Raw genomic sequence first — 26267 nt, forward strand, 5'->3', positions numbered from 1 at the left:
TGTTTTGTTGCCAGAAAAAAGGGGAAAACCTATTATCATATAACAATCTTGCGAATTGCTAATTCAGTTAACGCAAATGCCAGCCACATGGCGTGGCACTCTGGCCGTGAATGGGCGTGGGGGGTTTAAATCGTGGCTGGCCACGTCACACACGCGGAAGACACAAAGCTTGCAGAGAAGCTGCCGTAGTAAACCTTCACTTTCATCATCCTTCAAAAAGTTGTCAAACCTTCACCGAGACTCTCAAGCCGCCAATGCTGGCGAGGCGGTGCCGAGTGATCTAATTGATTCACTCTCTGGAAGCGAATCTAATCGAGAGTGCGATCAGCACAATGAGTCGCATTTACGACAACAAGAAGCTGGAAGCGAGGCCCTTGCACAGCGAGACGTGGCCCAGACCCTGGGAGCCAAGCGCGTTTGAGCAGTGAGTGGTGCGGTGGTCGGTGCTGGCGATGGCTATTGTGAACCACCCATTGTTATACGTTCATCATCTCCGTGAGCGTGATCGATCCACTGCTGGATGAAGGTCTCCTCCCCCACCACGCCGCGACTGTCGCCTACCTCGAGTCGTGCTTTGTTAACAAAACACAGATCCCCCGTATAGCCTGTAACAGATTGTAGGAGCAAGTGCTGTGAGCGAGCACCTATGAAGGCCGGCACGGCACACGGGGGGGGGGCGTGGCCACAACCACGCCCGACCGCCTTTGTCTTTCCCAGTGCTGTTAACACACCGCACCGGGTAACTCAGGACCGGCTCAGATATCCGCCAGTGGTGTTAGGCCGTGAGCGGGAATCGAACTCGGGTCGCCGGGTACCGTAACGCAGTGCGCTAACCACTCAACAATAATCCCTCCTGGCACGTGCACGAGTTGAATCCATCGCTCCGTCTCAGCGTTGGACGTCCTCCCGGGCATCATCATCAGCCTTGCGAGCGATGATGTAATCACCCCCCCCCCTCCCCACAACAGGACCGGATTCTCCGGAATATAAGACGCACTTTGCTCCTGTTAGGTATTTTAGAGCGAAAGTTTGGGTTTGCGTCTTATAATCCGGTAGCTGTGTGTGCGTGTGTGAGACTGAGATGTGGATAAATCTTTTTTTTTAAATTAAACTATCCGCCTAGTTCATTTATATGCCATGAAGCGGGGCTATTGTCTGAAACGTCGGCGTTATTGACGAACGTGTCGCGTTTCTTTAGTTGTTAATTGTGAATGTGTACCGCTGCCAAGATTGGTATCTCGTCATTTTCTCCATTAGCCGATAGTATCGCTCCATCTCCGCGAGGAACGCCTTCCCTCCCTCCCTCCCAGTGCCATGGGATCCAACTCAACCCCCCCCCCCGAATTGTGCGGAATCTCCCTCTCCACAAGTTCACCCACAATGTTTAGGTGAATCTCTATTTTGTAAACCATACCCACAAGCTCTGTCCATGACCAAACCACGCGGAAAGCCATCGCTGCGAAGCTCGGCCTGGCGAGCGCTTGGTGATTGGTGCAATGTGAACTTGTTTAGTTTATTGTAGGGTCGCCACGGTGGTTGTGACGTTATCATCCTCCCCACTCTGACGCCTGCTGCTGCTGTTTATTTGCAGTTTGCGTGTCTCTCTCCCCGTGGTCGCGTGGAGTTTTTTTATCTCCTGGTCCTCCGGGTTTTCCCTCCACGTTTAGAAACACGCATTGAGGTTATTTAGATTATTTAGCTGCTTTATATTTCCACACGATTGGCCACTTTGTTCAGCTATAATTTGTGGCCTGGTGGCTTCTGAAAAACAATTTAACACCACAGTGGGCTTTGCCTGGTAGGATGGGGGTGGTTTAGTTTCATTTGTTTGTGTTTAGGTGATTCGTTTGCCTTTCCTGTAAGAATGTTGTGTTTTTGGACTTTATTGTTGTAACGTTCTTACCCGCCCTACTGGACATCGGTTAAAAAGAGCTTTATAGCTCATCAGATTCCTCCAGTACAAATATTCCAATTCTGAATTGGTGACCACCACCACCAACAACGTTTATCTGCGGGAAATGGGGTCACGTGGTAGGCAGCAGCGGGTGGTGCAGCTAAACTCATGTATTGTATTCTGTGTGACCCACGAACTGACCCGCGTGGTGAAGTATGGTCAAACTACCCCCACGGTGTACGAGACCCTCATCCAGCAGTGGATTGACAAAAGGGCTGTACTGTACATGAAGATGATGCTAGCCAAACATTATTGAATACGGGGGGCCCATGTTAGGCAAACTCGCCCAACGCTGTTGTGTGGTTAGTGATTACATATTGATGCGGTGTTGTCTGTTTGTTAAGTCCAGTGCTAAGGACTCAAAACAGTCCACATTAGCAGGCGTCATCCACAATTGTAAAGTCTGCATGCTAGCAAACCCAGCCCAGCGATATTTGACTTCCTTCTAAACCCAGAACTATGGACTCAATAGCTGAGACGCAATGCAGTCCGATTACACTGGTGTACAGCCAAAATGAATGTAGTCCAACTTTACTAATTCTGGGTCATTGAGAATGATGCTTAAAATTGTTGATATGCTACTCTGTCAGTATATACGACCCTTGACTTGGGAATGGCGGAGGATAAGTGAGTTATAAAGGGAAGGGATCTCAATTTAAACCAGAAAGAACTAAAATACATATTTGACAGGATCTATGAATAAATCTATGACTGGGTTTGGACAGTACTTGCTTTTTGAGCAAACAATGAATGACGCAATCTGAACCTGGTATTGCATCATACACGATATGAATTGCATCGTGTTATTCCTAGAAGTCATGGATGATGCAAGCATAAGTAGGCTTACATCCCTCTGCTGAACAATGCCCTTTATCAGCTCTAGAAATCATGCAGTGTCGTGCTCTCTTATTTGTCAGTGTTTGATTTTGCAAAGGGACACATTTCTGTTCAGCCAAAGTGAGCAGAGATGCTTCATACTTGTGTGAACAAAGCAGATGACTTCTGCTATTCTAGATTTAAAGCTTTCGTGACTGCAAGTATCCATACTCTTTTTTATTTTTTGTTGTTTTTTATGTGACTTCTGCTATGTTTGTGGTGAAGTGATTTTTGCATCACAAAAGCGCAGTATAGCCACTGTGGTTAAGAAAGCCTATCACCTTTACTTTGGCTGCAAAATTGGAGATCAGGATAAGATGTGGGCCTCACACATATGCTGCAACACTTGTGCAACAAATCTTCACCAGTGGTTGAACAGGAAAAGGTAATCTATGCTTTTTGAAGTGCCAATGATTTGGAGAGAGCCAATAGATCATATCAAGAAAAAGTGGACTGCATTATCCAAACATTCCATCAGCTATACGCCCAGTACCCCACGGAGAAGGACTGCCGGTTCCTGATGCACCAGAATTATTCTCACTTGAGTCAGACGAGGAAGAGGAACAGAATGAAACTTTCTGGTCCTAAACCATCAAGGTCACATGACCCAGATTTTCTCCCATCCTCCTCCTCTGAACCACACCTTATAACACATGGTGAACTGTAAGACCTTGTCTGGGATTTGGAACTACCCAAGAGCAAGGCAGAGCTGTTGGGCTCCAGACTGCAGCAGTGGAATCTCCTGGCAGGTGATGTTAGGTTTTCCATGTTCCGTGACCGTCAAAAGGATCTTGTCCCATTCTTCTTCATGCAAGGTGATCTTGTAGCCTGCAACAACATCCGTGGTGTGATGGCAGACCTCAACATCGGTCATGATCCAGATGAATGGAGACTGTGCATTGATTCATCGAAGATGAGTCTTAATGCTGTTTTGCTGCATAATGGAAATGTTTTGCCATCAATTCCAGTTAGTCATGCAGTCCATATGAAGAAAACCTATGACAACATGAAACAACTTTTGAGGTGCATAAACTATGACCAACATCAGTTGCAGCTTTGTGGGGATTTGAAGGTTGTTGCTTTCTTACTTGGTCTGCAGACTGGATACACAAAGTACTGCTGCTTTCTCTGCGAATGGGATAGTCGTGCGAGAGATTCCCACTACATCAAGATAGATTGGCCACTCTGACAGTCATTGGAGCCTGGGAGGAAAAGTGTTCAGCATCCACCACTTGTTCAATCAAGGAAGATTTTATTACCACCCTTACACATGAAGCTAGGTCTGATGAAGAACTTTGTCAAAGCCATGAACAAAACACAAGCAGCTTTCAAGTACCTCCGTGGAAAATGTCCAAGGTTAAGTGAAGCTAAGATAAAGGAAGGCGTCTTTGTCAGTCCTCAGATTCGTGAACGTCTTCGAGGTGATGCATTTGACAGTGCACTGCGTGGCAAGGAAAAGACGGAATGGAACGCCTTCCAGTTAGTGGCAACAAAGTTTCTCGGAAACAAGGCAAACAACTACAGGGAATTGGTGGAAAACCCCCTCAAGGCATACAAAAGCCTTGGTTGCAACATGTCACTAAAGAAATTTTTTTTGCACTCTCATCTAGATTTTTTCCCACCGAACTGCGGAGCAGTGAGCGATGAGCATGGCGAGCGATTTCACCAGGACATTGCAACAATGGAGAAACGCTATCAGGGCAAATGGAGCCCATCAATGCTTGCAGACTATGGCTGGACAGTGACAAGAGGTGCTCCATTAATGAATGCAAGAGACAAGCCAAGAAGCGCAGAGTAGACACTGAATAAGGACTAAACTATGTTCTTATATATACATTATAGTTTTTTGCTTTTGCTGATTTGTGTTACATGAACAGGCCAGGTGACATGTTATCATGTAAAGCAACCATATACACATGAACAGACCTAGGGTTACAATTTATGAGCAAAACTCTACTATCTACACAATATAGACGTAAAATGTAAAAACTTAAATATCTTGGGAACAGCAGCCAATCAGTTGTTTTAATTGTCATATTTGAATTCAGCACTTCAAATCCATAATAAACAGCACACTTCATCTCTGAAGCAGACAACGTCTAAAAAATTGTAGACCACTGTTATATGAAACGTCTCACCTATCCCTGTGAAATCTGATAGCGTGCATCCAGTCTCTGATTCAAAGCCAGGGTCCACGAAATCAATGCCTTGGAACCTTTCATATCGCGGCCTGTGTGAAGGCCGTTCAAGGCTGGATCCTCTTGGCTGATGTCAGTTATTGATATTCACTTCCTCGTGTTGCTGCACTTATGTTCACGCTGTTGCTCTCGTAATGTCGGTGACCCAAGTCACTGCCGTGAATGATCTCTCGAATTCTCACCGACTTAAATGAAACTTGGAAGTCCTCAGACAGGCCACACATTGAGACCTGAGGTGTTCTTGAGGCCAAGAACTGGGCAACAGGGGCCACGGATGCATGCCTCCAGACCTGGAACAACACTCCCTGTGTCTTCCCCAATGCTGCTGTCGGATTGCATGGTAACGTTTACTTGGTTCTATGGATTCCGGCTGAGGGTGGTGGCACGCATGCCCGTGACCGAGCACTTGGTAGGCAAATGGGAAGATTGTGCCATCACTGAGCTCCTGGCACGCATGTATGCTGAACTTCTTTCGCGCCGTACGCAGCCAACCGTGCTTATCGGACAAGAGACTAAAGACAAAAAGCAGTTCTAACAAAATAAGTTTCAATTTAGGTTTAAAAGTGCATAGCTCCGAGTGGCTTCCGAATAGAAGGAAGAGCATTCCAGACGGTTGCAAAAGCGCATCTGAAAGCGCGCGATGGGGTGACCATCTTTGTTCGATGGCTAGCGAAAAACCGCCGCTGTGAGGATGACCAGAGTGCGAGAGATGGTTGATGTTCCTTGAAAAGATCAGCTCAGCGAGCACTGGCCGGACACGGTGTCGGATCTTGTAGTACCCGTCACGACACGTGCCACCACGCCGTGGGTGTCGTTTTGGCCAGGGAAAGCACGGCTATGGGGCAACTGTCTGTCTCTGCCCATCAGCCTGTCCTGTCCATCCGTCTGTCCCTTCGTCCGTCCATCCCTCTGAGTGTGTCTCATTGGTCCATCCGTCTGTCACTTTGTCCGTCCATCCCTCTGAGTGTATCTGATTGGTCCATCCATCTGTCACTTCGTCTGTCCATCCCTCTGAGTGTGTCTCATTGGTCCATTCGTCTGTCACTTCGTCTGTCCATCCCTCTGAGTGTGTCTCATTGGTCCATTCGTCTGTCACTTCGTCTGTCCATCCCTCTGAGTGTATCTCATTGGTCCATCTGTCTGTCACTTCGTCCGTCCATCCCTCTGAGTGTATCTCATTGGTCCATCTGTCTGTCACTTCGTCTGTCCATCCCTCTGAGTGTATTCTCATTGGTCCATCCGTCTGTCACTTCGTCCGTCCATCCCTCTGAGTGTATCTCATTGGTCCATCCGTCTGTCACTTCGTCTGTCCATCCCTCTGAGTGTATTCTCATTGGTCCATCCGTCTGTCACTTCGTCTGTCCATCCCTCTGAGTGTATCTAATTGGTCCATCTGTCTGTCACTTCGTCTGTCCATCCCTCTGAGTGTATCTCATTGGTTCATCCGTCGGAGTGTATCTCATTGGTCCTTTCGTCTGTCACTTCGTCCGTCCATCCCTCTGAGTGTATCTGATTGGTCCATCTGTCTGTCACTTTGTCTGTCCATCCCTCTGAGTGTATCTCATTGGTCCATCCGTCTGTCACTTCGTCTGTCCATCCCTCTGAGTGTATCTCATTGGTCCATCCGTCTGTCTGTTGCTTTCAGGGGGAGTGGGGTACTGCTGGAGGGAATCCTTGGAGAGATTTCCCGTCACGTGATTTTGGATTCTGCTGGAGCCAAGGTGCGTGGCGGTTCGCGGGGTGATGACCATTGGTGCAATTGCGATGATCGCCAGGTTATAAAAATGAGAATAGTCCTCTATCAAATAGCGTTTCATCGAGGAGCAAGACTAAATTTTGAAAGTATGAAAAAAATGCTAAATGACATGATTATATTTCGATTAAATGCTTTTGTGACTGCAAGGATTCATCTTCTTTGGTTCTTTCGGTAAAGTCACGTAGAATGAGAATAAAATAATAAATTAATAAAATAAAATAACACAGTAATATTCTCACGACGTTTCGGCCACAACACAAGTGGCCTTCAGGTGAAAGGAACAGACCTGTCGGGACGACAGGTTATATTTAAGCAGTTGTCGGTGCATTCATCATACATCAGCTGGGTCTTTCCAGGACACTGAAATGTGGAGATAAACAGCATCATTATGGAGAGGAGGCCTTAATCCAGCAGCAGAGAAAGCATGCCCGTGGTTAAACGTGGCAAAACTGGAGTGGCCTGCGTGTGTGTGCGAGTCTCCGGCTGGGGCGTAGTTTTGGCCACCCACCCCCTCGTGCGCCGTGCTTGGCCTTGGCCTCCATAGGTACTGTTACTTGCTACTAACAGCACTTGCCCCAGCACCCTGTTCGAGGCTACACGGGCTCCCTTTGTCTGTTGTCTCCGCTATGCAGCATCGCTACTCGGTGCTGCACGTGCGGCCGGAGCGAGCCCACCGGCGGTGCTGGGACACCGGCGGCCGCGAGCTGGAGCCCAACTTCAGCGAGACTCGGCTCGTCAGCACGGGACACCTCTTCTCCTCCTACAGTGCGGACGCGCACAACAAAGACAAAGATCCCCCGTGTAGCCTTTAACAGATTGTTGGGGCGAGCGCCGTTAGTCGCGAGCAGCACCTATGAGCGCAGGCACAGCGCACGAGGTGGTAGGTGACCGGCACCGCGCCCGACCGCCTTCGTCTCCCCTGTGCTGATGTTTTATACACCGTGCCAGGTACTGATTTGAGGCTGAGTTGATCTAAGGAAGGCCCCGGCCCCGTTCAAATTATGTAATCGTCACTGGTGTTGATCGTGAGCGGGGAATCAAACTTGGGTCGTTGGGTGCGTAGCACAGTGTGTGAACCGCTGCACAAGCGCTCGCGCACACACAAAGATCCCCCGTGTAGCCTTAACAGACTGTTGGGGCAAGTGCTGTTAGCGAGCACCTATGAAGGCCGGCACGGCACACGAGGGGTTGGGTGGCCAGCACCACGCCCGGTCGCCTTTGTCTCCCCAGTGGCTACTCATTTGAGTTGACCTCGGAGAGGCCCAAAACCAGTTCAGAGAATCGTCACTGGTGTTGGCCATGAGCGGGAATCGAGCTGGGGTTTCCGTGTTGGTAGCGCAACGCCCGAACCGTTCCGCTCCCCACACACGTACACGTGTTGCGGCGCCACTCTCTCCGAGGGCGAGCGTGACGTGACGTCACCCACTACTCCCCCACACACGTACACAACAGGAGCCACCATTCGCCACGAAGTGGCAGTGGAGTCACTGCAACGCTTGTTCCAGACTTTCGTCAGATCGCTGTGGCCCCCCATGTGGCCTTGAACAGGCTGTCGGGGCAAGCGCTGTTTGCGAGTGCCTACGAAGGCCAGCATGACGCACCCTTATTCCAACCGTCGCCCCAACCGTGCAGAGTGCGAGGCTAAGGGAGAGACGGACCGGCTGTCGGAGAGCGAGCTGCGGCGCGCGGTGGCCCAGGCGAAGCTGGACTCTGTGGTGGGACGGCACGGCCCCCAGGGGACCCTGCCCTTCTGGGTGGCCGAGGACGACGTGAAAAAAACAGAGCTGGAGCTGGGAGACCGGATCCGGATCAAGACACGCGGGGACTCGCCATTCGTGTGTGCGTGAGCTGTTCCGTCTTGGTCTGGCCTGGCGTGTGGTGCGCTCTGGCGTTAGTGGCCCACGTGGTCCAGCGGGGACGAGCCTGCCCGGGTGCGGTGTGCACTTGGCGCTGGGTCCGTCCTGCAGTCCGCGTTGACGATGGTTGCAATTAACGTCGCGTCGAAATGCAACTCCAGCTTAGGCCACTCTATAAATGAGAGGGACCACGGCGGGGGGCAGAAGGCTGGCAAGAAACATTCACGGAGAGTTACGCTCCGATGTCAGCCAAGACGTGCACATTGACAGTGCACGGTGATAGGAGGGGACCGGTGACATCACACGTGGCCTTCACGGCCCACGGGCTGATTTATTCAAATTCACGAGGTAACGATCGTGGAAATGACTGCAATATCAAAGCGAGTGGAATACAGTCGCGGCTCACAGTGGGCAGGGCTGCTTGTATCTTTATATGTCGTCTCCTCGCCCTCTACATCTCAATCTTTGCTGTCTCTCTCCTCCTCCTCGCACTCAATCCACGCTGTCTCTCTCTCTCTGCTCGCCCCCCTTCACTGGAACAAATTTCCCCCTCCACATTAAGCGGTCACCTTGGTTGACTAGTTTCCGCTCCTCACTCAAAGCTCACCCCACGACCTCCCCTTGATCCCCCCTCATAACCACCACCGTTGCTGTTCCCTCTTCATATTCTCATGACGTGGCCATCACTCATTCACCCCATTCACTTATTAACCCCATTCATCAATTTCACTTTCACCGAATTCACGCATTGTCAGATTCACCCCCATTGGTTCCTCTCATCTCTTGCATTCACCTCATCTCCACCGTCACACTCACGCCTTGTACCGTTCTTTCTCTGTAAAGCGCCTCGGAGAAGGCGCTTTATACAGACGTGAAGTTAAGATGAATGAGACCGCACCACATCCACTGCCCTCCACAACTACCCGACAGTTTTGTTTGAAGGAGACGTCCATTTCAAGGCTGTATTGAACCGGTGCGGGGCGAAGACTCGGGCCTGTGATCCATGTATCCCGCTCCGAACCAACCGCGCACGCTTGATGAAATTCTTGAACCGAGGAGCCGACACCTTTTTGTGTGAGGGACTCGAGCAAGATATTAACCCGTTAAAAAGAGTACCTGGCGAGAGGGTTGATGGCCATTGTAAATAGAACAGCAGTAGCTAAAACAAGACTGAAATAAATATAAACTATTGTTTATTTGACTAGGTAAGGCCCACTGAGCTGTGTAGCTCTATTTCAGAAGCGGCCAGGCGACAAATGATAGCTCAATTAAGTGGCTCATCACGTGCAAATTTATAGCAGCCAAATACTGTAAACGCATGCTTCTAAATGTGGAGGGAAAAACCAAAGACGCAGAGGACTTGGAGAAAAATCCACGCAACCACGGGGAGAACGTGAAAACTTCAAATTTTCAGGTGTCGGGATCGAACCCATGTCCTCCTGCATACCACGCGAGGAAGTTAACATCTCACCACCGTGAGATGTGAAGGGATGTGGAGGGGCAATTCCTCTCGCTGCGCCTCAAATGCAGCGAAGGTCACATGAAAATATTACCGATGCTGTTCGACCACCACGGTGCAGTTTCATGTACAATGTTTAGTTGAAATCGGAGCGTCACTAACTGCGAATGTGCCCTGTGAGAGGGGCGAGTGATCAGGGCACAGAAACATGGGAGAGAGAGGACAGAGAGAGAGCAACACCTCGGCACAGCTTGGGATAAATCAACCGGGACCCGTCACCGATGACGACCCGTGGGGTGTAGCCAGCGAAGCACCAATAACCCAGGGGCTGATGGGGTGACATCGTTTAGAGAGCTTTCAAAAGCCAACCTCAACAGTTCGTTAGAAACCCACGACGCGTAAACTCGCGTACGATGACGATGTAGGTTCATCCCGCCTCGTCGCCCACACGACCCTCGCCCCGTTCTCCCCCCCCGGCTTGCCGCCCGCGCAGTCTCGCTGGCGCGCGTCGACGCGGGGACGGTGACGCGCTGCAACTTCGCGGGCGACGCGGCGGCGGGCGCCTCGTGGACCGACAAGATCCTGGGCGTCAAGTCCGGCCTGGACGCTCCGCCGCCCGGCGCCAGCGGGGACGGGGAGGGGGCGGCTGACGACGAGTGGGTGAGCGACGCGCGTCTCTGGAGCGGCGGCGTGGGGAGGAGACGTGTGTACGTTGAGCTCCTCTCGTACCATACGGAGCCAAACCGCGCGAATCGGAGGTGGTTGGTCCCTGGAGCCAATATGCCAATCTGCGGGGCCGTGTTGGGCTTCCTACGCCGAGGGGGTGCAGGCTCACTCGACAAATCCCCTAGGATTGGCGACGTTCACGGTGATGGGTAGTCAACCCCGACTGGGATTTATAATAATAAAAATAAAATACAGCCCATTGTCACTACACTGCTGGATTAAGGCCTCCCCACGATGTTTCCATCCCGGGGCTTGCTTGACCATGTTACCACGATGTATGAACTTATTTAGCACCAGACGTTACTAACCGTGCTAATCGGAAGTGCAGGTTTAGGGCAAGTTGGTGCAGGGGATAGAGGTGGGGATAGAGAAGTGGTTCAGCATCATTCGCCACGTGAGCCGAAGGGGCAGGAATCGGACCCAGGTCGCCGGTTTCATGTCAAATTCAGGAATGCCGCACCAAGTCTAGAATTCTCTATCAGGAGGATCCTGCATTGGGATGTTGGGCCCAATTCCTCTTTGAATCGTATTTCCCACGTGGAAAGAAACCAGAACATCAGAGAATGCGCGCAAACACCACCAAAACTAAATCTCCCATCGTTTGTGCATGTTACAGGACTGACCTCGCCGTCGCTACTCAAAGGAGATGGAAGTGAACACCACATTACTCTTCTCCATCAGAAGTTTCCAAGTGTCTCCTCTTCCACGAATCTTCCCGGCTCACCATGCCAGGGATTCAGGGTGGCCTCCTGCAAGAACTTGCCTTATGTTGCATCTGGCGGCAACCACAGCATCAGGGAATGTTGCCGGCCCCGGGTTTGTCCACATTGTAGGAACTGTCACATTCTCGCCTACACGAGGCATGTGCACTGGGTTCAAATGACCATCTCCCGACCCTCCCTGCTGTAATTCCACCATTTAAGCTATGTACCCGCGTTTTCTCTAAGCTACTTTGTAAAAAAAATGATATATACAATTGCATTTTGTTTGATAAATAAAAAAAATCAACCATTCCAAACCATTGGTTTTGTGCTCACAAATCTCTTGCGGGTATCTCCGTGTGGAATTCAATACCTCGACACTTGAGATCAAGTTTGTAAAGGCTTTATTGCAATTGTATTCTAATGACCTTTGCATTGTGGAGTCTACAAACACTTTGGTTCCTTGCAGTACGATGCCGAGTAGAGTTCTACTCATTTGTTTGGGGGGGGGGGGCGGGAAATCTGTTAAAAATGCGGGCGTGCTGCGCGGTAAGATGTAGCACAAGTTGGGAGCTGCGAAGCAAACGAACCGCTTAAGTGTTCACGAACGGGGCGCACCGCAGGCGGGCAAAAAACAGTGAAGAAAAACGCAACTCCAGTGTACGGCACACAAAGCAACACGCGTGGTGAGCGTCGTGGCGTGTGCACGACCGCCGACAAGACTCCAAACGAGACGGGGCGATTCACCACGCCCGACTGCTACCGAGCAATTTTAATGCACTGTGAAAGTGGACCGAGTGCGTTTCCACAGGACGGGGGTGGGGGGTCCATTTATAGATACCATTGATTTATCGTGACCCTGCTGCTTGTAGGACTTCTTTCGCACAGGAGACATCCAACCGTGCCCATCGGAGGTGCGGGGGAAGGACAACAAAGGAAATACAAAAAGCGGTTCTGAAAAAATGAGTTTTCAATCTGGATGATGATTTAAAAGTGCGTAGCTCCAGTGGCTTCCTAATATTGGAGGAGCGTTCCAGATGGCCGCAGAAGTGCATCTGAAACGGCACGATGCAGTGACGACCGTCTTTGTTCGATGGCTATAGCCAAAAGCCACCACTGCGAGGATGACCACCGGAGTTTGCGTGATGATTTATGCTCCTTGAGATCAGCAACGTATTGTGGTTAATTTGTGGTAAGCACTGTGTTTAATGATTGCGACCTTATGTATTCATTCAGCAACCTGAAATCCCTTCTCAACAGGCGACGTGAAAGCGATGGCTCCATATGTTACGGAGGGGTGTTTAAGGATTGAGGATGGTGGGCAAACATGTAGAGTCTTTGAAATGATATGTTCTCGGTGTCATTGCCTCGGTTATGTTAGTGTGGTATCTATAAATGGATTCCCCCCGTACAGTGAAGACAGCAGTTGGGGTGAATTAACCTCTGGTTGAAACTCTCTCCAGGGTCTGACTTCAGAATCCACAACCACCAACTCCACAGCCATCCCACTTCAGAGAAGATGACGCAAGTGTTAATTTTTCCCACGATGCACTCCGTTACCCAGAATGCCACTGACAATTTATGGCCAACAAATCACAATGCCAAAAACAACTTAAAGCTATAACCAAAATTACACCAAAAAAAACATAAGCAAAAAATCCTGAAGCCATGTTACAATTAGTCACAAAATAAACTTTCAATCCCTAAGTACCGCAAAAATTGATATTGTATTGCCTCTCCCACTTTTATAATACTCATTTTGTAAATGCAGGAACGAAAACACAGAATACAAGGACAAGAAGCCCACTGGCTCTATGGACCAGGATTGCGAAGCGCGAGATGCATACCCCGCTGGGGACAGGGGGAGTATTCTGTACTCTCAGCCTGACTTTTGCGGGTCTGCCGTAGTGAGAAATACAGTGAGGGAAAAAAGTATTTGATCCCCTGCTGATTTTGTACGTTTGCCCACTGACAAAGAAATGATCAGTCTATAATTTTAATGGTAGGTTTATTTGAACAGTGAGAGACAGAATAACAACAAAATCCAGAAAAACGCATGTCAAAAATGTTATAAATTGATTTGCATTTTAATGAGGGAAATAAGTATTTGACCCCCTCTCAATCAGAAAGATTTCTGGCTCCCAGGTGTCTTTTATACAAGTAACGAGCTGAGATTAGGAGCACACTCTTAAAGGGAGTGCTCCTAATCTCAGCTTGTTACCTGTATAAAAGGCACCTGTCCACAGAAGCAATCAGATTCCAAACTCTCCACCATGGCCAAGACCAAAGAGCTCTCCAAGGATGTCAGGGACAAGATTGTAGACCTACACAAGGCTGGAATGGGCTACAAGACCATTGCCAAGCAGCTTGGTGAGAAGGTGACAACAGTCGGTGCGATTATTCGCAAATGGAAGAAACACAAAAGAACTGTCAATCTCCCTCGGCCTGGGGCTCCATGCAAGATCTCACCTCGTGGAGTTGCAATGATCATGAAAACGGTGAGGAATAAGCCCAGAACTACACGGGAGGATCTTGTCAATTATCTCAAGGCAGCTGGGACCATAGTCACCAAGAAAACAATTGGTAACACACTACGCCGTGAAGGACTGAAATCCTGCAGCGCCCGCAAGGTCCCTCTGCTCAAGAAAGCACATATACATGCCCGCCTGAAGTTTGCCAATGAACATCTGAATGATTCAGAGGACAACTGGGTGAAAGTGTTGTGGTCAGATGAGACCAAAATGGAGCTCTTTGGCATCAACTCAACTCGCCGTGTTTGGAGGAGGAGGCTTGCTGCCTATGACCCCAAGAACACCATCTCCACCGTCAAACATGGAGGTGGAAACATGCTTTGGGGGTGTTTTTCTGCTAAGGGGACAGGACAACTTCACCACATCGAAGGGACGATGGAAGGGGCCATGTACCGTCAAATCTTGGGTGAGAACCTCCTTCCCTCAGCCAGGGCATTGAAAATGGGTCGTGGATGGGTATTCCAGCTTGACAATGACCCAAAACACACGGCTAAGGCAACAAAGGAGTGGCTCAAGAAGAAGCACATTAAGGTCCTGGAGTGGCCTAGCCAGTCTCCAGACCTTAATCCCATAGAAAATCTGTGGAGGGAGCTGAAGGTTAGAGTTGCCAAACGTCAGCCTCGAAACCTTAATGACTTGGAGAAGATCTGCAAAGAGTGGGACAAAATCCCTCCTGAGATGTGTGCAAACCTGGTGGCCAACTACAAGAAACGTCTAACCTCTGTGATTGCCAACAAGGGTTTTGCCACCAAGTACTAAGTCATGTTTTGCAGAGGGGTCAAATACTTATTTCCCTCATTAAAATGCAAATCAATTCATAACATTTTTGACATGCGTTTTTCTGGATTTTTTTTGTTATTTTGTCTCTCACTGTTCAAATAAACCTACCATTAAAATTATAGACTGATCATTTGTCAGTGGGCAAACGTACAAAATCAGCAGGGGATCAAATACGTTTTTCCCTCACTCTGTTGGTGTTCTGAAAAATACCGCTTGCAGCCAATCAGTGGCCCAAACTAAATCCCAAGACCTCACCCCAACCATCATTTTATCCGTACATGATTATGGCGGACCCGTTAATACACCCATTTCCGTACCCTGCGAGTCTCGAAATCTAATTGTGATTGGCTGCAACAAATGTTTTTAGGGAAAGCAGTGGTTTATCTACAGTTCGTGCGTGTGCAGAGTGCAAGGACTCCCACACAGGGACATCGGCCAAGGCTCCTTACTCCACCCTGGGAAGGGCAGAGCATTTACCCGATACCCACACTACCACGGCGACAAATAAAGGAGACGTGCAAAGCCGCAGGCAGAACCGTCCTTAAGCACGGAATCTGTCATGTTAGGAAGTGCAGGCGAAAGGGGGAAACGCACAATATTGTCAAGGTGTGACCAGCATGCTCCGTGGCTTTTTGGGCCATAAGCCAGGACTTCTCTTTATTAGGCATGTAACGATTCTTCGATTAAAATGAAACTTTACACTCGTGATAGACGCCTAGAACCGCGAGTGGACTCATCAATTAACGATGTAGCCAAATTAAATGCAAATTTTACCTTCAGGCTCATGGAATTCAATATATAACATGAGACAGAACGTACGAGACAGACGCTACACACAAGACAGGAAACAGAACAAACTGAAATCAGTTCATGAATTGTGACCCCCACTTCATGATGAATCACCAATCACGAAAGGGGTGAAATTGTTACATGCCTAGAAGCTAATGTATAAGCGTGATTCAAGCCTCTACATTCAGTCACCACCGAGTCCCATGTACTGCTCGCATGCAAGTGTCCGCTCTCAGTGTCAAGTCTTTAATTAAGATCTGATGGATAGATGGGACTTCCCCCCCACCCCCCGCCCCAGGGAATCGGCCTGGCCGTGGGCTCATTGCGGCCACCAGCGGGACAGCTCTGACGCAGCGGTGCCGTGGGGTTCCCACGGCGAGCCGAACCGTGGCAGACCTGGTTCAGTGGGTGCCCCGAGCCGGTTCATCACGCACACTAGAAATACGCAAATGTGACCAAATGAAAATCCCAAACTTGAGTCGAAGTCTTAAGGAGCTCGGAATTTCAAACTGGCAGCCGGCTGGTCACGTGGTCCGTGAAGGCTCTTGTTGTGGACTGCCAGAGCTAAGGGCCCACTGAGAGAGATACGATAGTGAGATGACATTGAGATAACACCAATGGATGAGATACCTAGAGACGTGAGGTATATGGATCGGTGGCCACACGTACAGGATATGACGTCGTGACGTCGTGACGTCGTGTGTCCTACCACATGATGTTACCTGACCCATCGGCACACGGCAATTGTAATATGTGGCCCGCTGGAAAGTAGAGATAAAAAAAGACCTACAACAAGAGTTGTACAGCTTCCTGGCACACAGAGAAACCTCAGCGACCATCGCTGCCTGCTCGCTTAAAGAGGCGGACTTCTTTAACCGAGCACGATGACGATTCCTGTTCACATTGGGTTGTACCCGGTGCAAGTACAACGCTCGTTCATCAACCGATCAGCTTCCCCCGATTCCCATCCGCAGCACGTGTATAAAATACAAAGCAAAAAATCGAAAGGCGAAAACACACACACACACATCATGCGCGGCGCCCGAGGCTACATTTTGAACCCATACATCTCAAAACACAGGCGCAATGGAGACACAAAAACAGATACCCCCCACAACAATCGATGTCCGTTGCGAGCGACGACCATGCGTGTGATGCATTGTGGGACAACACCAACGACAGTGCCCGCCGATCAGAACCTTCAGACCCCGTGCTCGTCACATTTGCACAGTTCACAAAAGGTATTCCTTGTACTTTTTTTCCCCACAACTACTTAATCGATTGAACATTCAGCAGTCGAGGAATAACTTAGTGAAGCAACACAGGTACTGCTTTTTTAGTTGCAGTAAAAAAAATGCCGCCTAAAACTTAGGAAAAATCCAACAAATAGAAAGACAAACATAATTTCATTAGTATCGTCTTCAGTGATTGTACTCTTATAAATATTAAACAAATGCGAGTGCACCCAACACTGACACGCGTTTTTTTGTAAAGAACCAATCGTTCAGGATAAATGATAGATCCTATGTTTGCATCACTAAAGCAGCTCCCCTGCAGATATTGAAATTAACTCATTGGGGTGTTTCTCTTTTGGACTGGAAACCCAAGGTCACACGAGTGACCATCCTAGCGAAAGATACTATGTAGGGTTCATACAATTTTTTATTTATTTACACCATGTGTGCTTAAATCAGCCCCGACTGGGACTTGTGGCGAGTGGCGCATTTTGACCAACCGGGGGGCACGGGAGGTCCGTCAGCTCCATGCGAACATGAAAGCCCGAGTTCTTCAAACGTCCAAAGCGAGGACCGGCTGGCTTAAACATTCAGACGCTCCTCCCAGCGAGCCGGGCGGTAAAATGAGCCGAGACCATCGCTCGCTAACGGGGAACTGATAGACCCCCCCCCTCCCCCCCCCCCCCTGAAGGTTTCATGGCCACATGACGACCGTTTCCACGCTCGTAGTACCGCGATGGTTGTTATTTATATTTTGTTGCAGCTAAAAAAAATATATAATTTTTGAGTTCCCTTTTCTGCCCCCCCCCACCCCCAACCACTGCCAGGTGGCGGTGCTGTCAACAAAAAAAAGTTTAACTGAAAAATAGTGGAGCATTTTTACCCAATCTTGCCAGTGCACAAGGTCACATCCCAATGCTTCGAGAGCGTGTGGACGTCGTTTCGTAGAACCGCTGACCCGTGGAGCGCCGCCATCACTTTACAATAACAGGCGCATGCGGGTAGGTGGGGAGGCAAGGGGTGTGTGGAAGTTGTTGTTTCTAGCTTTCGTAGAAATCGTTTGCAAAAAAAAAAATATATAAAGACACGTGCCATTTCCAACTGGATAAGGGGTTAACCTTGACACCCGCCTTGGGGTTGCAAGTTTAACCAAAAAACTAAAACCACAGACACGGCGAAATTTGTATGAAAACCCACATCAAGTCTTTCCAAGGCAATACACGTGCGTGCCCTTTCTGCATCGCAGGCATTGTGCGCCCCCCCCCCCCCCAACTGCTATAACAACCAACGCCCAATATGCATCGCGCGCACACAGTCTTAGCAATTACCCTCATTGTTAAAATATGCGCGGCATAAAATAAAGGGATTTTTTTTTTTGCACGGGCGGAGTTGCTGTATTATGCGACCTGTGTATACTTGCCGTGTTTATTGTATACGAGAGCTACATATATATTATAATTCACAAGTTGTCCGTCCATGTCACGCTCCATCTCCCGAACGTCACGTCGGACAGAAAACATTTATGAAACAACCAAAAAAAACCGTCCTCTTGCCGAGGTCACTTCCGGAACACCGTCCCCACCATTCTGCATTCCCAACACTCTGACCCCGAACTCTCCGGGAGTACACCTCGGAACGTTCAACAGGCCGCCGTTTTCAAAAGATGGTGGTCATCGCCAGGCGCCTCGCGCCACGGTAAGTCCTCGCCTAACGCGTGTTAGCTTTACACGGCGCTCTCCGGGATCGCATCCACTGCGCAGTACGAGGAATTACGACTGTACATTGCTCAAACCTTATGCAGTTAATTAATCATGGCTGCTTGCCAGTAGCCCAGCAGGTACCATTGGGAAACTCCTTGCACCTCCGAGTTGAGATTTCTGTGTCACACGTCAGCGCAATGGACCGGGGTTTGTAATAATGGACGTGTCAAAGGGAGGCATTTTTTCCCATTTCCCCGATTCACGCCTTTCAACTCATCGCATTTTTCTGTGAATGATTTCGCCATTAAAATCTTCTCCGAGACGGCAAACGGCTTGATTCGCTTAATCAAATCACACCCCACCCCCCTCCTCAACGTAGTCGACCGCCAAGTCACGTCAGTGCTTTAGTGAGCGCGAATTCTGCTCGCGGTAACGCTCACGACAAATTACATCCCTTGCACAATATTAACGAAAAGCAAATTTTAGATTTAGAGGCCTATTAGAACGGAAGTTATACCAAATCCACATCGCTTGCGCCGCGCTTAAGCTTTACCCCACGCAAACGTGCGGGCTAATATACAATAGGACGCCATCACTAACAGCGGACAACAAACCTGCTATTATCGGACCGCATGGAGCCGGACATTTATGCGGACATTTGTAGTAGGTTAAGCTCAGGGGACACCTGTGCGGTGGGCAGCAAAAACTCGGTGCTCACCGACAACTCTCTCTCTTTCTCTCCCATGTATCTCGATCATGCCCCCCCCCTCGCCCACACTGGCAAGCAGGTGCCCTGCAAGTGTCCGGAGAGCTCCCACTCGACTCAGCCCACGGCCACCTGAGACAAAAACCGCGCCGTTCCCACAGTCGCCGTGGCCAACCAACGCACAGAACCACATTATCTGACGCACCGCGTGTGCAGTGTTGACATCGTTACGGCACTGTCAGCGCATGCTCAGCACTCGTTGGATGCACAGCACTGAATGTACATGATTAGTATTACACTTACAGACGTCTTACAATTCCCCTGCCCTCTGCATTGCCTAATAGTTCACTGGAAGCCAATGGGGGGCCTCAAAAACCAGAAGAGCATTATGCATACGGAGGAGCACACCACGCGTAAATTCCGCAAGGCGGCATGCTCTGTGCCCACACATTTTTTTTGCAACTTCATCCCGCGCGGAGTTAACGTGAGCACTCTCTCGCAGGAGGGAAAGGCTACCAATGTAGCTCCGCCACAAACTCGTGGCCCAGAGAGCAATTTACCCCGGAGTGTTTGATCGTAGTAATTGGTTGAATTCTGGCCCAAAACGTGCAAAGGGCAATAACAGAGCTTACTCAAGAACATCTCCACGGCTCATTTCGGCGGCGTCAAACCCAACGCTCAGAAGATCAGCGAGCGGGACACCACTAAACCCCAGCCTTGCTAATTCAAAAGGAGTTTTTTTTTTATTAGCATCTCTAAAAGTTCAGGAGCGTTATAATTTTTCACGACGGCCCAGCGATCAGTGCAGAGTTCCCGGGCAGCAACTTGCATTGCAGCTTGCCCCACACCAAATTAAAAGCCAGTGCCCGCTTTGCAAGACCCCTGTAACGAGGTGCACTTCCTGAGTCGCGCGGTGCAGCGAGCTGAGAACGCACGAGGGCCTCCCGGCCCACAAGTCTAAGGGCGGTAAATAAATAAAAGTAAAACAAGCAGCGAGTCAAATCGGGGGGGGGGGGGAGAGGGGGCCAAAGTTTAAGAGCATGGTGCTCTAGATTCTGCGAGTTTACAAACCGAAGGTGCGCGATCGACTGCCAGTACAGGAGCCCAGAAATAACAAGCTGCTGGGAGGTAAAGGTCAAACATGGCTTTGTTTATAGGGTAGTGGCAGGAGTCACTGTAAGCAAATTCCCACCTTCATCACGGCCTCTCTCACGGTTAGCTGGACTCGCCGAGAACGCGCCAGGCAAGCGGCCATCGGTGCGACTGGGCAAGCGCGGCGAGCGAGAGGGAGGCAGGGACAGCGAGGGGCGTGGGGTCGGACCGCAGGCCACGGGCGAGGTCACAGACCGAGTCGTGGCTACCGAGCGGCAAAAACGGGGTCGCATCGTCGTGGTGGTTATGGCAGCGTTGGAGGTAGCCGCTTAGTCAGACACTCTATCCCATCCGTGCGGCGGGGGGGGAAAAAGCATTTTGCGGCCTCCATTCGACGTCAAGTGGGTGCCGCACGTCGGTCGGGTGGCGATCGTCGGACACCTCGAGGGACCGCGGCCACCGCCAAGAGACCTTCAAGATTGCTCTGTGAGCCACTTGTGCAGCGCCACCCGGTTGGTCGCCAGCCAGTGGTGGTTGGCGCGGATCGTGTCGCGAGCCTCTTTGAAGACGCGAAGCTCTCCGCTGCTGTCGCGCAGGCTCGCCACAAACTCCTCCACCTGTGGCCGGCACGAGGATTAGTGTCGCTCGCCAAATTGTTGGGTCAGACGCATCACGACAGCACGCAGCACGATCACAAGTATACCAACCCGTATGAGTTGCATTAATTGATGATGCAGAACAAAAAAACAGTTCAAGACTATTATATTGAGTCGTAAAAAAAATTGGGTAAGGCCACATAAGGATCGGACCCACGTTATGCAGCCAAATTAAATTGTGATGTGGTGTACAAGCGTTTAACGCTCAAGTTATTACCGTTTTAGCTCACGGGTGAGTTGAAATACAATTCTCACTACCGATTAAATACGTTTCAGTTAAAAAAATATTGTCAAGCATCTTCAGAACAAGATTGAGAACGTCAGGATATGCAGGAAGTCATTATAACCACGTCACCTAACCTGTTATTTTTAATATAGAAACGTTAGCTGTGTGTTCGAGGCTGTCCGAAATTAAGGCTAAAGCTTCGTTCATGAGAAAACTTAAAATTCATCACTTGATATGGCTCTCCAGTGAGATCATTGTGACATCTCACCAACAAGTGACAATAAAACCTCGATGTAGCACCTGGCGGTCCTTCTAAAGCCTTTTTTTTCCCCCCAAAAACAAAGCTCCAGACTCATATTACAAAACCTGGCGACCCCGCAGCCGAGACACGTACCATCAAGTGCTGTTTGTTGCGAAGTTGCATCGCCCCTTTAACTGCTAGGATAAGTGAACGGCACAATGCATGCATTGCAAAGCACTTTTAAGGATGCGCTCAAACCGAGGGGACCGGTAACAAGGCTCGCTTGGTGGCGACGGTAAATGTTTGCGTCTCAACCGCTGCATTGTCGCGCGGCATCCCAGTCGCGTCTCCGTGCAGAGCGCCCACCTGGTCGAGGTGGTACGTGCTGGAGAATCCCGAGGTCACCGACATCACCATGTTAGAGAGCGCGAAGGAGCCCAAGGAAAACCTGTGCAAGCCAGCAGACCCGCCCTGGTTATTACCGCGGCGAATATCAAATAAAAATACTACGCGCCGTAAATTGCACAGCAGACACCGCCAACCGCAAGAAATGAAGACGTGACGCAAGTCTCTCATTGCTGCAGTTGGGAGGAGAACGTCGACATCATGTGACCACACCGCCCCGAGCTACCAAGATTCTCTCCGCGAGTCACTTCTGCTCTGGTTTACTCCCACGTGCGGTTCTGGTGGTGGTGGTGGTAGTGGTGGTGGTGGTGGTGCTCATAAACTGCAGTGGCCACGGTGGTGGCTAAAGCGAGCGACAACAATCGTGCTGCTGGTGGTCAAGAGGGGTGACCCCCAGCGGTGGCCGACCCCCAGCGGTGGCCATCAAGGCTACGGTGGGAAAGGCAACGCCACCGATGGTTGTGGTGGCAATAGTGGCGGCGGCGGTAGAGGTGGTGATAGTGGAATCGGGGATCACGGTGTCGTACTTCTCCACGAGCAGGCTCCATCTCTTCCTCAGGAAGTCCCAGGTGATTAGTCGCCCGGTCCAGGAGGTGCGCGCCATCACGCCCACAATGCGCGGAAGCTCCTGGCTCCTGACCTCAACGCCGGCCATCGCATTCTCCAGCAGACTGTAGAAGCGCAGAACAATCCGCCACAACTCTTTGTACTGGCCATACCAGCCTTGGTAGCTGCTCGCAAACAGCACGTCCCCTGAAAGTCTATACATCCGAACTAAAACTAAAAACATTTTTTTTTATTTTACCAGGTAAGGCCCACTGAGCTGCATGGTTCTTTTTCAGAAGTAACCTGGCCACAAATGGAAGCTCAAAGTGGCTTTTCATGTGGAAATGTATAGCAGCTAAATACTCTAAATGCATGTTTCCGGAGGACCCAGAGAAAAATCCACGCAATCATGGGGAGACTCCAAATATACAGGCGTCAGAATCATGATCGAACCCACGATCTCCTGCATACCAGGCGAGACACATCTTGCCATGGGAGGTAAATCTGTCTGTGGTTGTGGAATTTTTATTTTGGTGACTGTTGTGGTTGTGCAATATTTGTCTGTCCATGGTCGTGGCTATGCCACCTCCACTGCTGGTCCTCGTCGCTGGTGCTCGCCAGTGCTTCCAGGTACTTGGCTTGCTCTGTGCTGGACTTGGCTCTGTGGTAGTGCTCCTGCACGCTGTCCCACGTGGGCCGGTCTCCGTCACGCACCGCCACCCGCAGCACCGTGCTCATCAGGTCCGCCGACAGGCTGCATGCACACAGCGGCACTCCCGTCAACGTCAGCGGAAAAACTATCCGTTACCAAGCTGAGACGATGTCACCAAAATGTGCCAGGCTAGGTGCGCTATGCTTGCACTGGGAGTAGCCAAGGATTCAAGTAACTGACCCAAACGGCTCGAGGCATATACACAGGGCTGACAGGCGGATACAAGATAAGCACTGTACGCCAACTTGCAATGTTTTAGCCGCCCGACGCTCTACTCATTGCTGCGCATGTCGCTTCTAGGCCTCTTGTTGCTGGCTGCCACCAGTTGACCAGTAGGGTCATCTGTGATCCTCCAAAAAATGCCCTTAAAGCCAGTCCTCACCTATAATACTACCCATGTATCGCACAGGACTTGAGAAAGGTCGTCCCCCTCTTATTTGCGTGAAAATAAGTAATATTTAAAAAAAAGCAGTCATCATCAGGTGTGAAAACCACAGCAAGAACATTTGAAGAAAGTGGCGTTTTTTTAACGTCAGCACCATGGAGAGCGACTTGACAGTTATTCAGATGGACGAGTCCATCTATGTTCGGAAAAGAGGAGGGAGACGAAAAATAATGGATGCGGTCTGAAAGCCACCGTAAACGTGACCAATCAATTAAGACCCGAAATGGTTTATCAAATTCTTACAATGATTACCAAGCCAGAATCCATCTTCTCGGTTGAAATTGTCTCTGTGTTTGTATATGTGGATAGCCTCATGAACGAATCTCTCACGGTAGCCAGATGGCTTGCAAAGAACCTCTGTCTTGGAGAAGTCAATGTCATGTGAGCCTACTGAATTATAACAGTGATCTGCCACGGCCGAGGTGTTGGTCCTACCGTGTTTCAGGTCTGCTTTGTGTTCACGAATGCGGTCCAAGACATGTCGTTTGGTTTCTCCAATGTAACTACTGCCACAGAGGCAACTTAGTTTGTAGACGCCAGGGTACTGTATGTCCGAAATCACATCTTTTACAGACGGAACCAGATTACGGATTTTATGTAATGGAAAAAAAACGCCACTTTTTTCAAATGTTCTTGCTGTGGTTTTCACACCTGATGAGGATTGCTTATGTTGCAGTCGAAACGTCGTGAGAATTTTATTGTTTTATAATTTTATTGTGTCCCTTCTACGTGACTTTACCGAAAGAACCAAGAATATGAATCCCTGCAGTCACGAAAGCTTTAAATCAAAATTTAACACGCTTTTATCAAATGTACCGTACTAGTAATGGCAGAACTCCACGACTCCAGGAAGTGGCCCCGAAGCTTGCCATAACGTAAGGGGACCGTGGCCAATCACAGCCAACGTCAGTTGACCGTGGACAATTAGACCCAAGCCGAAACATAACATGTAAAAAATAATGTAAAAAAAAATATATTTTTTATTTTTTATGATAGACTATAGTATTGTCATCAGTATGACATAAGTATACCAAGTTTGCAGTCGATACCACATTGAGTAGTGGGTTAAAACTGAGTTATAAGATTTGTGGATACAACAACGACAACAGACGGAGTAAGTGAAAAGAAAGCGAGTAAAAAGACGAGGTTTTTGGCGAACGGGAAGAGAACCCGGAGGGGTCCTCACCTCTCCGAGGCACTCCACTGCAAGTACGCAACGTTTGCCCTGTTGAGGCACTTTTCGGAGCGATACGCGCACAGCACCGACACGAGCAAGGCGTCCAGAGAGCGCTGGGGCACCGTGACCTCCTCGCTAGACTTGTTCCAGGGCAGCCGCGGCAGCAGCTCCTCTCCCAGCTTCACGATGTGCTTCTGTCTCACGCACAACAACAGCAGCAGCAGCCGCCGCCATTCACGACTGAGTGGTGGTGACATCACCACGGCGCTTATGCCGGGCCAGATACACTTTGAGGCCATGTGAAGTGTTAAAGGATCGCCGACAGGTTACGGGACAGACCCAGGTGCCACTAATCGACTGACAGAGATGATTGGCAGATGCACCAGCTGTGCCCCATACTTTGACAACTTGCTACATTTTAGCTGCCCGGCGCTCCGCTCGTTGTTGTGAGCGTTTCTTCTTTGCCCTCCGTTGTTGTTGGAGGGCGACTGCCTCCAACTGTCCAATAGCGTCCTTCACTAGCCTCCTAGAGATCGATCTTGATACTGCTGGTACCAGTGTTTGGCAAGTCCATTCAGCTCCACATCCTCCTAAACTGCATCAGTCCATCTCTTTTCAAACCGTTTAGCCACCTCGAGCTCGCCAAACAGATGCTGGATAGGCATGTGGTGGTTGGGCATGCAGGCTACATGATCTAGCCAATACAGCCTTGCCTTTGGGAGGAGCTCCCCAATGGGAATGTGTCCAGATCTCTCCAGGATTTGTGAGCTCCTCACACAATCCAGCCTGGTTAAACCCAGGATGGAACGTAGGCAGGCCAGTCCGAATGCTTCTAACCGGCGCGCAGATGTTCCATTAGAGGGGTCCACGTTTGGAAAGAATAGAGAAGGGAGGGAATGACTGGCTGAGAAGGCCCGAAGCTTCGTGTGGAGTGACATATTAGGTAGCTTCCACACAGCGTTACGCAAACAAATGTCTCACTCAGAGACACCTCCGATTAGCACGGTTGGCTACATATGGTGCAAAAGAAGTTCAATATGCATACAGACGCACGACAAAAAGTGTCAACGCTAGAGAGGAGGAGTCTGCAGAGGGAAATGGTCTGGTTAGGAGCTTGTCATTCTCATTGTCCCGTCGGTGTCACGGGACAAAGAATCCCCTTGGGAAGGGTCGCAGAGCAGCGCGACACTCTCCACGTTCGACTACATCATCCTAAAGGAATTTATATAGCGCCTTATTCAAGGCACTTTACACAGAATTAACAATGGTACATATTAATGTAATGGCAGAGACGAGGTGAATGAAATAGATGATAGGAAGCAATGGGGCTGATCTGTGGTGCGTGAATTTGGCGAACGTTAAATTGATGGCAGCAAATGATGATGAATGGATTGAATGAATGGGTTAATGAGTGCTAGCCATATGATAGGAATATGAAGAGGGAACAGCAACGGTGGAGGGGTCGCGGGGTGAACTGGGCGAACAATAAGTGAGTTTTGA

The 26267-nt window shown here is 49.6% G+C and overlaps 2 protein-coding genes across 4 annotated transcripts in view; one reads left to right on the forward strand and one right to left on the reverse strand.

The window, feature by feature from the left end:
* Window positions 1-123: 123 nt before the first annotated feature.
* On the forward strand, window positions 124-11843 carry ARPIN (actin related protein 2/3 complex inhibitor). The gene is made up of 6 exons (XM_032968745.2): window positions 124-424; window positions 6674-6749; window positions 7417-7549; window positions 8417-8623; window positions 10593-10759; window positions 11442-11843. Exons 1-6 carry the CDS (start codon window positions 333-335, stop codon window positions 11445-11447), a joined length of 681 nt encoding a protein of 226 aa, XP_032824636.1. The 5' UTR covers window positions 124-332; the 3' UTR covers window positions 11448-11843.
* Window positions 11844-11913: 70 nt separating this feature from the next.
* Window positions 11914-26267, reverse strand: part of LOC116950706 (endoplasmic reticulum aminopeptidase 1-like) — a 41273-nt gene continuing 26919 nt past the window's right edge. For all 3 annotated transcript variants that reach the window (XM_032968685.2, XM_032968686.2, XM_032968684.2), the window contains exons 15-19: window positions 24777-24961; window positions 23020-23187; window positions 22415-22558; window positions 21849-21930; window positions 11914-20976 (exon numbers count right to left, since the gene is read on the reverse strand). In XM_032968685.2, the coding sequence (XP_032824576.1) occupies window positions 20833-20976; window positions 21849-21930; window positions 22415-22558; window positions 23020-23187; window positions 24777-24961 (723 nt within the window). In that variant the 3' untranslated portion in view covers window positions 11914-20832. The remainder of the gene's footprint in view (window positions 20977-21848; window positions 21931-22414; window positions 22559-23019; window positions 23188-24776; window positions 24962-26267) is intronic.

This window comes from Petromyzon marinus, chromosome 40 (genome assembly GCF_048934315.1).
Source record: "Petromyzon marinus isolate PM22_M1 ecotype Great Lakes invasive population chromosome 40, UKy_Petmar_22M1.pri1.0, whole genome shotgun sequence".
In the NCBI taxonomy this organism is placed as follows: domain Eukaryota; kingdom Metazoa; phylum Chordata; class Hyperoartia; order Petromyzontiformes; family Petromyzontidae; genus Petromyzon; species Petromyzon marinus.